Source organism: Equus przewalskii, chromosome 30 (genome assembly GCF_037783145.1).
Source record: "Equus przewalskii isolate Varuska chromosome 30, EquPr2, whole genome shotgun sequence".
Lineage (NCBI taxonomy): Eukaryota > Metazoa > Chordata > Mammalia > Perissodactyla > Equidae > Equus > Equus przewalskii.
Genome location: NC_091860.1, coordinates 1,697,264 through 1,710,751, shown reverse-complemented (window position 1 = coordinate 1,710,751; position 13,488 = coordinate 1,697,264). Strand labels below are relative to the sequence as shown.

General features: G+C 49.5%; 1 protein-coding gene across 21 annotated transcripts in view; it reads left to right on the top strand.

The window, feature by feature from the left end:
- Window positions 1-13,488, top strand: part of CCNY (cyclin Y) — a 318,347-nt gene that overhangs the window by 257,935 nt on the left and 46,924 nt on the right. For 20 of the 21 annotated variants that reach the window (XM_070601618.1, XM_070601616.1, XM_070601613.1 and 17 more), the window contains one exon: window positions 11,772-11,806. The exons of the other annotated variant lie outside the window; for it this stretch is intronic. In XM_070601618.1, the coding sequence (XP_070457719.1) occupies window positions 11,772-11,806 (35 nt within the window). The remainder of the gene's footprint in view (window positions 1-11,771; window positions 11,807-13,488) is intronic. 21 annotated transcript variants of the gene reach the window in all.

The window sequence follows — 13,488 nt, the reverse complement described above, 5'->3', positions numbered from 1 at the left end:
CTAGAACAGTTCAAAATTGTAGGTCCCACCTACGCCCCCTTTTTTTGGGGGGTGAGGAAGAGTGGCCCTGAGCTAACATCTGTGCCAGTCTTCCTCCGTTTTATATGTGGGTTGCTGCCACAGCATGGTTGATAAATGGTGTAGGTCTGCACCTAGGATCCAAACCCGTGAACCCGGGCCACTGAAGTGGAATGCACTGAACCCAACCACCACGCCACAGGGCTGGCCCCCCCTATTTTTTTTAATTGGAGGAAATGTTGTAATGTGACACACAGCACCTTTTAGATTCCTTTCTTTTGAATCTGGTGTTCTCTCTTCTTTTCTTCAGATTGAGGTACTCCTTTAGTAGTTTAGAATGGGTTTATGGGTAGGCGGCCATTGTTGGGGTGATGACAGTCACGACCACAGCATGTGCTCTTGCGCCTTCGCAGCTCTCTGCTCTGCAGACCCCTCACCTTTCCCTCCCTAGCACGTGATGTCTGACAAACCAGCTTTGTCTGCCGTGCTCCTCACCCGCCGCCTGTTCACGATTCTGATTTCGAGGGGCCTGCAGTAAGTCATCCGGAGTTTCTTGACTGTTAAATTCCTTTTCCCTCTGGATAGCAGAGATTTAGGCTGGATTTGGCACCTTTTTCTCTGTGTTCGAACGGAGGCTGGAAACTTTACCAAAACAGAACGATAATGGAGTGCTTGCCTCCTTAGACCTCCCCAGCTGGCTGAAGGTAGGGATGGTCCGTCAAAGCCGGGCTGACTGCTCTCTCCATCCTTTCCTCACACAAATGGGCGGTCGTTGCAGAACTTCTTTGTATGAGAGCCTTTCCGTGAAGATGGGACCAAGGGTTCCTCAGGGGGCCGGGCAGCCGGAGGGAGAAATTAGTTCACTTAGCCCACCCTACCTTTCATTTTTGCTTGTGCGGGAGAATTATAGTTTCTAGTGTCTTTCCTTTTTCTATCCTATTTTAATTCATTATTTCAAAGACATGAGAGCCTGCTCTTAAGTATTAGGAGAAAGCAAAAACTACATTTTGTATTTTAATTAGTATGGTTTTTAGAAGTTCTTTGCCTTAAAAAAGAATTTGGACAAAAATAAAAAACCTTTCTGTGTGTGTGAGTGTGAAATCTGTGTGTTTCTCAGTTTCTTGAAATAATTAAAGGAATAAAAACCACTTGTCTCCTGAGTGACTTGAAGCCAAAGGTAGAAACAGTCAAGTTCAGAAATAAAAGTAGGAGCTGTGGTTTTCTTTGCACGTTCTTTCAGAAATACTGAAATGGCGACCCTCTTTTGTGGCCTGCCTTTGTCTGAGGCCGTCTCTGTTCCTGGGCTGCGTGGGACTCCTGAATCATGGCAGGAGCAGCTGGTCTGTTCTCCTTTCTCAGGCATTTGGGATGGCAGCCTCTGTGCTCTGTCAGGAGCTCTTCCATGGAGCGTCCCCTGCCCTTCCTGTCATCACTCGCCTGCGTCACCCAGTCTCTTTGTCACCTTCCTGTGCGCTGTGTCCTGGGAGGCGCCTTTCTCCAGCTCCCTGTCTGGCACTCTGTGCTTCTCCCTGGCATGTCCAGTTCCGCAGAGGACGCCTCCACAGTTAGATAACTAAGAATCCACAGGAACCCAAAGCTCTAAGACCAGTGATTTCCATACTTTTCCTCTTTGTTTACATGCCCTGGAAAATAATTTTCAAAAACTATGAACTACCTTAGACATTTTTATGTTGACTATAAAAGTTTTCATCCTATCAAAGGATATAATTTCTGATGTAAACATTATTTTAAAATAAAACTCTCCGTCTTAAAAAACATTTCAAATAAAATCTTAGTACCATAATGATTTGATAGTGTACTCTCAGTCATTTAAAAATGTACGAACATGCTCTTCTTTAGCAATGGGAAGTTTCCCGTCCTTCTTTTTTTGTCTTGAACTTGTATTTCCATGCCATTTTCTCCATAGAATTTTATCCTGACATAATGTATTTTGATTTCTGAAAGTCATTTATCACACTATCATATTTCTTTTCTATGAAAATATGGGTCTAAATTTACTTTTTATTTCTCATAATTATGTCTCTAAATGTTAAAAATAAATTTGGGATTGAGGTGTCATTATTATCATTAACCCACAGTTGATCAAAAACAACACATATATTAAAATTTTAATGAATAATTATTAAACAGAAAAGTCAGTTTTTGGAAAAACCTTTCTTCCTGGGCTGGTTCTGTGGGTATTACTTATGACTGGAGTGAGGTGCTAGTCATCAAGTCCTCTGCTTTTGTAGGTGTAAGTGCTGAGGAAGTTTGTTCGTGTCCGTAGGTAGATGGGAACGGAAGGAGATTTGTTGCGTCATATCCCTAAATTCTTTCTGCTCCATCCGATTCGTATGTCAAAAAATCTCCCAGGGATTTATCATCTAAAATAATTCCCAGTCATCAGCTGCAGTTCAGTCTTGCTCTCCCTCCCTTTGTTGACAGTGGGGAATTGGAATCCGCTTGATTCACAGGCGTTTCTCGCCCGCTTCTGCAGTTTCTGAGCAGGCTTCCCGAAAGGCTGTCCCCGCCATGCGCATCGCGTTGGATTCCATCCGCTGCTCTTGTCGTTTGGCGGCGCCTGGGTTCCGGTGATGCGCTCGGGCCTGGGGACAGTCCGTGCGCAGCTGCCTCAGCCGCTCGCGTGGTCCCCGGGCCGCCGCCTCGCGCCCTTAGGTTGGCGTGTGTCCCGCGTGTGCGCGCCTGGGCCTGTCCGGGAGGACTCGAACAACACGCTCGCGGGACGATCCCCAGCTGCCCTTTTCCTCTCAACGAGGGTTTGAGCTTTGCTTTCGCTCTGACGAGATCTGAGTAGACTTGAGTGCCTGTCCTCGTGTGCCCTTGCTGGCAGAGGTCGCGCTGCTGTCACACCAGTCAGCTCCGTTGATGCAGCTCCGGTGCCGAGCCGGCGCTCCTGCCCTGGCCGCCCTCTGACGCGCGGCCCGCGGCCTGCGCTCCCGGCCTCTCCCTCCGAGCTGTGCGGACGGGCGTCTGCCCACCGGACGACATCGTCGCTGCGCGAAGGCCGCAGACTCGGCCCCTCGGACAGATGTGCCCAGGACGGCCGACCCCGCCGTGCTGCGCAGGTTACAGAACCAGGAGCACGTTCTCACCCCGGCGTCGCCGTCCCTCGGTCGGTGCCCGGGCGTCCTGCCCGCGGGCTGGCGCCTGTCCGGGGCGTGGGAGGGGCAGCGGCGCCCGCCCCGGCCGTCGCCAGGAGCGCCCGGTCCAGCCCTTAGCGCGGGGCGAGGTCGCTGCAGGGAGGCCCGAGGCCCCCTCCGGGCTGGGCGCGGGAGCCCCGCTGCGGGCTCCGGGACTGGCCACGGCCTGGTCGGCCGTCCGTCAGCTTGGCAGTCTCGTAGGCTGGTCGCGACGTCCTGTGCGGTGGCCGTGGGCGCCCCTGCCCCGTCACAAGGTGGTGTCCTGAGGCAGTGGGGTGCGGCCTGGGCCGCGGGAGCGCGCAGCCAGTGTCTGCGCTCGGTACCCGGGAAGCGGGCGCCTGGGCCCTCAGCTCCGAGTGGGGCGCCGCGGAGCCACGCGGTCCCAGGCCCTCCGGCTGGAGCCACCGCCGCCATCTTGGCGCGGTCAGCGCGTGTTCTGATGCTTCCTACTGTAGGGGGTCCACAGACCCCTCGGCACCGTCGCGTCCGCATCCGAAGTCACCGGCCTTTCTCTCCTGCCGGCCTTCTCTCCCCAGCGCATATTTTCTTAAGGAACCCCCCCCCCGTCCCCCCCGTGAGGCTGGGTCCCCAGCCAGCAGCCCCGGAGTCCTGTGGTCTTCCCTAAACGCCCGGTGTGTCCTCCTCCCTCTCTCCGGGTCTTCGCGCTCGGCCCGTGGCCACGGCCTCTCCCGGCGTCCACCCCTCCGCCCTTCCCTCCCCAGGCCGCGGACGGAGCCGGCGGGAGCGCCCCGAAGCGTGGGCGCAGCCTGGCCTCCCTGCTTAGACTGCGCCTCCGTGGCGCCCCACCCACCCACAGGGAACGTGAGGCCCTGACGTGGCCCATGGCCGGTCACCTGGGGCCCCTCCCACCGTGCACCCCGTTCTGAGCTGCCCCGGCCCGGAGCCGGCCTCTCGGGTGCCCCCTTGGCTTGCCTGCGCTTCGCCCTCCCGAGAGACCAGCCCCCATCGGAACAGCCTGAAAGGGGGGCAGGCCCTGGCTTGTCAAAATTTCATGGGCAGCATTTTTCTTTCTTTCTTAGTGGCAAGTAGAATAAAAGTGTACCGTAAAATTAGTGGCATTAAGTTCACCGTAATTTGTGTATTCCTCTGTTGCTGGAGGTTATTTTTTTTATGGTTTGTAAATAAAGAGATAGTAGGTCTATTTATTCAACTAAATTCCATGTTGCTTAGGATGGAGACTGTGTCTTCCTCGGGGTGCGTTCTCTGTACCAAATGCAGAGGCCAGCACGTGGAAGAAACCTAGAAAGGAGAGGGGTGGAGTGGATGAAGTAATGAAAGAAGGCAGGCTGGGAGTCATGATCCACCCTGGCAGATGTGCCATGGCGTTCTCGCAGCTCCCTGCCCAGGCGCTTTTCTGTTTTATGCTGCAGCGCCACTTTCTTCCACCTTCCATAACTCCATTAAAAAGGGGCACATCCATTATTTGGGGCACAGGGAATGTCAGTCCTTTAGGCCCAGGCCGTGTATTTGGACTTCCCTCCCCCGTCTGAATTTGACAGGACCCTCCTGCCCTCTGGACAGCTCCCTGGCTCTGCAGTCATCCTTGAGCTGCGCAAGCTGTGGGTAGATGCAAGGTCTCTTGGCCGTGCAGGGCCCTGTGAGGTCAGTGGGTGAGGGAGGCCTCTTTTGGACTCTGGCCTGCTTTTCTTGGAAGCATCTCCCTGCCCCGGTGTCTGGTTTCTTGGGTCTTCCGGTCTGGAGAAAGCTGCTTGCACAGTACACACTCAGCTGAGGCCAGGTCAGATCCAGAATGCCGGTGTGTCTCATTGTGCGTTTTACTGTACCCTCTCTCCTGACCCGTGCTTCCCCCAGATGCAGTTGTCAGAGATTGCTCAGTGAGCAGAGACCCAGAGCAAAGGCTCCAGGTGGGCATTCCCCAGGCGGGTGGGCTTGGTCCCCACTCCACCACAGCTGTGTGCTGCTGTTAGGTCCTCTAGCCTGCTGGCTGGTAGCAAGAAGCTCTCACTTTTAAACTCCGAGGACCTTTCGTCCCCGTTCTGCTAGCACAGGCTAACCCTTTCTACACTTTCCACATCTGCTCTGGTTTATTGCCTACTTTACATGGTTGATGTTTTTGGTCATCTGCCCGAGACATCTTGGGAGGAAGCTGAATTTTGTTGATAACCTGAGGACATTACCATATAAGGACAGTTAACACCTTGGAACGATTTCCTGAAGACAGTGGTGATTAAAAGCACAGCTTTCTGGAATCCACCTGCTGGAGCTGCAGGCTTAGCTTCATCCCTGCCTGCGTGATGTTGCGCATCTGATCCACGTGGTCTTCCTGAACTGCAGGTTTTCATCTGTAAGATAGTTGGTACCTCCTCGTGAGATTGTCGAGAGGACTGACTGCGAAATCCATCAAAGCTCTGAGCACAGTACCTAAGACAACATACGTTCTCAGTGAGTGCAGCCCCTGCTCTGGAGCGTAGTTCTCATTTGCTCGGTTGGATTGAGTTTCTTCCCTGACCTGGGTCTCTGCCGTCTTCCCTTAGTTTGTCTTGGTTTCGCGTCCTTTTTTATGCTGACTGCAGCACCTCACCTCAGAACACTGGAACTGACCAGGAGGAGAGGTGATGGATACCAGCAGAAAAGTGGAGAGTGGGCTCTGGGCTCTGCTGTGCCCAGGCCATCTTTTTCTGTCCATGTTTCCTTGATACAGACAGACTGACCTTCCCATTTAAGAGTTGCTTCCACGTACCTTGGAAGCAAACCAGGAAGAGGTCAGGTCTGAAATGGGGGCAGCATTTGATAGCAGTTCTTATAAAAGTATACACAGCACTTTGAACCCACCTGAAAAACCAAATGGCAGCCTCACCACCATGTGCCAGAATGGGTCTCTGGTGGGCTGACAAGTTTTGGGTTAACTGTGATGAATATAATCATAAACATCGAGAAACAATGTAAGTGAATATTGATCTCAGGATGGGGGAGGAAGCATGTAAGTTTCAAACAGCAATGGAAGAAATAACCTAAAAGTGAAAACTCTTGTCAAAACGGATCCTAAAAATTAAATCATCAAATGGGAAAAATATTGCAATACATATGAAAAAGGAGTAATACCTTGATGTATTAAAGAATTATTATACATCCAGTGAACATGCTAACACACCAACAGAAAAATGGGCAGTATTCTGTTTGTGTGTGTGCACATGTATATTTGTACATGTTTATATATAAATGTCTTAGTTTGCAAAAAATGCACGTAGCACATCTGTATAAGTATGCATAAAGAGAAGATTTTCTGAGAGGGGACACACCTAAATAGTAATAGTGATTATTTCTTGGTTGTGTTGGGTTGTATATCTTCTGTTATGTTTTTCTGTATTTTCCAAAGTTAAATTTTTATTTGTATTTTCTTCTTTGTAGTGCTCTGTATTTTCTAATTTTTCTGCAGTAAGCATGCAGTTCTTTTATAATCAGAAGAAAATTTTAAAAGAACCCACTTGATTTAGATCTCTGTGCTTCTGAGGGAGTCCTTGGGCCCGAGGTGTTCTCCAGGCTGAGTTGGCAGTGTACGAAACGGACACATGGTCTTTGAACGGTTTTCTGCTTATATCCTTACCTCCTTCTGCTTCTCTTCTCTCGCTGGAGTTTCCTGCTCCCCACCCCTGGTCTGCTCTAGACATCTTTGAAGTTTTTCTTATCTTTGCGTTTTTGTTTCATCTGCCTTGCTTACTTAGATTTCACTCTGAATGTGCAGAAAGTCCCGTTTCTCTGTGCAGGTCTAGAAATCAGTGCAGATGTAGGACAGTTCAGAGTGGGCCAGAGTTCTGGAGAAGCTGCCCTCCTGCGGAGCGAGATGCACCCTGTGCAGGGCCCGCACGCATGGTGGGTGATCCCAGCGGGGTGCACATCCGTGTCCAGTCACTGGTTTTGGCTGTGTGCTCAGCAAGGCGTGGCCTCAGGGTATCTTTGCATTTGCCTCCACACTTTGCTCCTCACAGGGGCTCAACAGTTGTGTTTTGAATTAAGTGAATGACTTAATTCACTGAATTAATGAAAATGGTGGGAATTGTATGCTAATATCAAACTTATTATAAGAAAATACTGAACTTTCGATTGTTCAAAGCCTGATCTTTTCTCCCCACAGGAAACAATACAGGAAAACAAAACCTTTTCTTTTGAACCAGATTTTGTGGTCTACATTGGTTTTGCTATCTCAGCAATCAGTTTTACATCTCAGAACAAAATTATGTAATTCTATACCTTCTTGTCAAAGCCTGCCAGTCCTTCACATCCAGAGTAATTTATAAGCTAAGTAATTCTCTGTGGAATAGCTGAACTCGGCACATACCAGATCCTAATTAGCAACTGTCCAGTGGCACTTGTTCTGCGCAGGTGCCAGGCACAGCGCTGCTGGGGTGGAGGGAGGGCAGTGCAGAGGAGGCCCGAGGAGCCCAGGGGCCTGTCTCCTGCCTGCCCCTGTCTGGATGCTCCCTGTCTGGGCCTGCGTGGGCTGCTGCCTCCTTGTCATAGGAAGGAGGTTGGAGCACGTATTTGAGGACCTCTTCAGTCCTGATGTCCTGTGGCTGTGGTGGCTGACACTTGCCTTGGGGGGTCTGTTTTAGAGATGGAACAGGGGAAACCAAGGTAATTTTTCTAATGCCTGTCTGTAAAGGGGGTTAGCTGAAATTGCATTTAGATTGTTAACAAATCCTCGAATAATTGGCACTAGGTTTTTTCAGAAAGTTGCATTTTTAAGAGTAAAGAAATTTTATTTCTGTGACATTGTGGCAAGGGAGTATCCTGTAGCACCCTAAGTGACCTAAGTTGTTTATCCCTCAGATCACAGACGCTGCCATTTACTCCTCACTCCTCATTCTATCTGGAGAAGACTTGTAATGCCAACAGTAGTGTTTTTGCTGATTTTTAGATGGCTTACTTTTAAAGCCTCTAGTACATTTTCTGTCTGAGTCATTATGGACTATTGCAGTAACCAGTTAAAAATCCTTTCAACGAACCATCATAGATGGGATCAAAGGAGATAGCTATTATTCTCCCAGGGAAGTCAGGTTTATGATCCACGTCAGTTTATTGCCTATTTTCCCAACAAAGCAAAATACAATTATCAGTGCTCTCAATTATGTAGGAATTCTGAGAATTCCAGAGATTTTGACTGATACGTTATTGGTAACCAAAAATATTCAGATTTGAAAAGATTAAAGCCAATGTCAGAAATGATTTGGCATGTTTCTTATACCATTACATAAAACAAATGGCTGAAGCACTTTGAATTTCAGAACTGATTAATGGACTCAGTGTTTCAAATGTATTTTAAAGACAGATGTAGATTTGGGTAATTTTATCCATCTTTTTTGGTGATGCCAGTGTAAGAGAGTCCACTTATTTTATTGTTTTCTCCCCATGGTGGTGTCTTCTTCTGCTCCAACTAGCTTAGGGGAAAAGGAATAATTAATTATAACTGCACCAGGGTAACTCGGAAACATTATGAGTCATTGGAACTAGGGCCTAAGAGCCCTAACGGGTCTACAGAAGCCCCTACCTTTTTCCCATCTCCTGCTCCCATTCTTCTCTGCATGGCAGCTGTATTGGGGGTCCTCAAGGCCACCTCCAGTTTTGGTGATTCGGTAGGGGGAATCATAGCCTCAAGGACAGTCGCACTCAGGGCTGTGACTTTTTACAAAGAAAGTATATGAAGCAGAATCAGTACAGGGAAAATGTGGCTGGGCGAAGTGTGGAGGAAACCAGGTCTAGGCTTCCAAGAGTCCTCTCCAAGGAGAGTCACACAGGATGCACTTCATTTACCCAGTAGCAACTAGTGGCATTGCCAGCCAAGGAGGTGCCTCAGAGGTTTCGTGCCCAGGATTTCTACTGAGGGCTGGTTCTGTAGGCGGCCTCTGCCAGGTATGTACCCCAATTCCACACTTTCAGGAAGAAAGCAGGAGTTCAGCATACACTGTCGTTTGTCCAGTTTTGGCACAGTGAGCCTTTCCTATCAGGGAATGGTGGGGACCCTCCCCAAATCCACGTTCCCAGATGCCAGCCAATGGCCTCCGTTGTGAGCAGGGCTTCTTAGGGATGGCAGTCAGACGTGCTGTGTTAACTCTTTTTCCACACAGCAGGAGACACACCTCACCCTGCCCCACCCCATACCTTTAGGTCAGGAGCTGGCCCTGATGGACTAGCCTCTCCAGATTCCCAGGAGAGAGAATTAGCCCAGCTGGGCATGCATGTCTGCCCAGATCCGGGCTGTTATGGTCGGGACTACCCGGTACAAACTTGCGTGTTGGGAATTCTTCCTGGCTGTATAGGGACAGGCAGGTGCTTTGGGGACTCAGGAGACACTCGAAGAAGCAGTCAGTCATAGGGGTGCCCATGTGGAGGAGCCTCTGAGATGCTGTGCAGACCTGATTTTGCAAAGGCCCTCTTAGGAGCAGCGTTACAAAACAATACAGGAAGGGGGCGCTGGATTCAGGCCCACGAACCCCAAGTGCAGACCAGGTTTAGCAGGCCCAGTTGCTCTGAGGAAACAGGTGGTGTGTAGGTGTTCGTTTGTGTAACACTGAGGTTCTGGAATGGATTTGGCTCTGTAGCAGTCTCGGTGCATTCTTGTTGCTCACTGCCCTAAGTGGGAGCACCTGGGCTGGTAGACTTGGCCTGGTTCTTCCTGAGTTTTCTCCTTATAGGAGATGTAAAGAACAGCATGCACTGTTACAATATTCCTCCTCATCTACTGTGGTTTTGTTTTTGTTTGTTTTAAAGCTTTCTTGTTAAAACTTTCAGCCAGAACTGTTGAGGATTCTGTATTTCAGCTCACACTCCCATTTTGGAATGATTCTTAATCTTTTCGCTAGTGCCTGCGTAAGAAGCTCCAGTAATTCTCTAGGCGTGGGTATCTTTATCTGCTGGAGGCAGGGGGCGATGGAGGGAGGGTGCGAGGGGACCTCAGAGACGGTTCCCACAATTGGGAGACAGAGCCTCTGCACAAACCTATTGCTGGGATGCCCTAGGAAGGGCTCAGTGTCATCTGTGGAATTTGCTGGAAACCCTGGCAGGTCTCCCGTCTGTGTAGAAAGTGTTCCCAGATTCCTCTAGCCAGTGGGAAGTCACCGTGGAAACCTCGTCAGATGCCCATGTGGTAGAGCAGCCCTGACTAGATGCACAATAATTGAGTATTAAAGAAAACACACGCATGCATGTGCACACGAAACATATATGCCAGGAAGTTAAGACCCAGTGCTTCCTGCCAGCCCCTCACTTTCCTTTTCTTCTGGTTCACATGTGGATGCTTATTTGGAGTTAGGTCAGAAGGAACCCTGCTGCCTCCCCACTGTGCCCAGCAGACCCAGTCCGCCGCTGATGTCTGCACTTGAGCTCTGTGTGCTGGTCTGACGGGCTGGGTAGGCACCTCTCCCACCGTGTCCTCAGACTGCTTTCTGCTTTTGTACCCTGAATATCTTTGAGATAGGAAGAGGGACAGCACTCATTCCAGAAAGGATAGGACTTCTAAGGAAAAGACGACGGTCTCCTTGTGAGTCAAAGAATGAAAGGTAAAGCTGGCAATGCAGGTCCCAGGCCCCTGGATCCGGTCCGCCGGAGGCCTGTGAAAATGAGGGCACCTGCATGTGGGAGTGAGTTCCGGGGGAGGGCACCCTCCTTAGATGAGACGTGGATTTGTACGCTGTCATTTTAGGAGACCTGAGATAGCACTGTTGATTCCCAGGGACCCAGGATGTCGTCTCCTTGAAGGACACCTATTCTTTATGTCCTCTGCCTGTAGTGGGCCTGCTCAGTAAATGTGTCGCTTGATTCTTATGTACCCTCAAAAGTAAGTCTTGAGGAAAGAAAATGCAAAATTCAATGATGCTAGTTTATTAAAAAGCTCCTCTGGGTTGCCTGTCACCTTTAAACATCTCTGGGGCCAAGGCCCCTATTCTGAGCAACACTAAGGTCTGGGCCCTAGGCTGAGCCACTCAGTGCAGGTGCTGCGCCGACAGCAGTGTGAGAAGTGGTCTGCTCAACAGGACAGTCGTGAGCTTTAGCAGCCCCACTGACGGAGGGGTGCTACAGGGTGTTCCAGAGGCTCCCAGATGGAAGCCCAGGTTATTCACCACACCCAGCGTGGACAGTACTTAGTTTCCATGAATGCCACTCCGACGTGCATTATCTGTCCTGTATTCACTGCTGTTGTGGGTGTTCTTGCTGTTAGTTAGTTTTCACTCATATAGCACAGACCTGATGGGTCTAATTGGGTTGGAGATAAATAGTCCTGTTATTTGTTAATCATCTTAAACAAATGCACGCATACAAGTACTATGAAGTTTACTTATTTAATCCTTTGTTTAGTTATTGAAAGCTGTCCCCTCGGTTAATCACAGCGGCAGTAATTTTGTCCAGGTGCTGTGGTTTAGGTGGGCACGTGGATCACTGTGTTAGCGAGTTCGGTTCTGCATCTGTGCAGGTCACATGTTCTTATAAGTGGTAACTGAGCAGCGGGTATGTTGGTTGGTGGAAGGATGGGCCCACAACACAGGCCCAGTCCTCAGCAACCTGCAGGGGGTTGGCATGCAGCGTGTAACGTTTCTGTTGCATTTTTTGTTTTCACAGTGAGAGAAAAACGCAAGAGTCTCTTCATTAACCATGTAAGTGACGCTGTCTCCCCGTGTTCTTCATGCTGACTGTACGGTGTAAAGAGCTGTAATAACTCTGCCTGTGATGGGTGAAAATGGTTCATGTATTTTGTTGCTATTTGAAGTGCGAACATGTTGCAGTGCATTTCTGCTCAGTTTGGCTGTAATTGGACAAGTGTGGTGTGGTCTTTACCCACTGTCCCCGACGTTTTCCAGAAGCCCCACACTGCTGCTTCATGGGAAGACGTGTGTGAACAAGACCACAGCAACACCACTCAGGTCCAACTGAAAGCCACATCTGTTAATTTTCCAATCCTTTCTCTCTTCTGCCCCTACCCCCAAATCACTCTTCTTATTTCTGTGCCTCAGTTCCATTTGAATAAACACATGACCGTTTCCCATGAGGCTGTCTGCCTCCGCACTCTCTCCTCACTGATTGTCGTTTACAGGCCCAGTAGAGTCTGCATATTCTTTTGATGCTCAAAGAAAGGATAAACTTGACAACACTTTAATTTAAAAGGATTTTTGAAAAATCAGCTCTAGTCTTTTGTCCATTCTGAGCAGTATCTCGTTCCCCTGCTGGCGAGGCATAAAGTGTCCCTGTGAGGTGCTCTGTCCTTCGTCCTTGAGCAACAGGTGCAGCCACTGGCTCTGTCTCCACTTCCCTTACCCTTCCACCCCGCCCCCGACTGTGGGTCCCCGCCTTGCACCTCTCTGAAGTGTGGAGCCCCACCACTAGGCAAGTTACAGCCACCCGTTCCTCTCCTTCTAAATGTGTGTCCCTTTCTTTAGGAAAGGACACTGTCTCCATGAGGAATGGAATGGTGACATAAGTGAATTACCAAAATTCTCGTATTGAAAACAAAATGCTGTATTCGGCCTTACAAGTTTGTTTTTTTTTCAGGATTTCTAGACTCTCTGCATTTAAGTATTTGCAGATCTTGAAGAACTTGGCACTGAAGCTGTGTGTTAAAGAGCCTTACTATTGTCTTCCCTGACCTTTGAAAAATCTGGACAAAATGTGGTTGGCAGGAAACTCAGATGCTGGGCCCACGCACTCAAGGGGCTTCGTGCTTAGCCCAAGGATGCTGTATGCAGCGTCACTGTGCATGTGTGTACACGGTCTTCTAAGGGTCGGAGAGAGGGTCTACAGCTTTTGTCACATTCATGAGGCAGTTCATGACCTCTTGCCTGGCTCTCAAATTTTGAAGCATCAGTGGAAAGCATCTGTGAAATTACTGCATGTGTCATGAGGAAAATGTGCTGAAAATTGCTGTGCCTGCTTTTTTTCCAAAAGTAGTATGTACTTGGACATAGAAATTAGAGAGATTTGAACTAAATCTGTGAATCCTGCTTCACTTCTTTGTCTGCTGGGTGCACTTGAACACTTTCCATTCAGCACGTCTGCCAAGGAGCTTGCAAGGGAAGGAGATGAGTGGAGACTGCGGCCAGGCCCCTTCACTGGGCACTGTGCTCTGTCAGTGGAATGCAGGGAGGGGACACAAGACTGTCCATGCCACCTGTTCTCATCATGGCCGATGAGACAGAGCTGTGCTCTCCTGCTGCTCATCTGCCCCTCTATTTTTATATTCTCTCCCTCTTAACCTTACACCTTGTGTCACGCACAGTCCTGACACCTGCCACACACTGGGTAAACATCTGTTGGACCCAACATCTGTTGGATTAGAATGTAG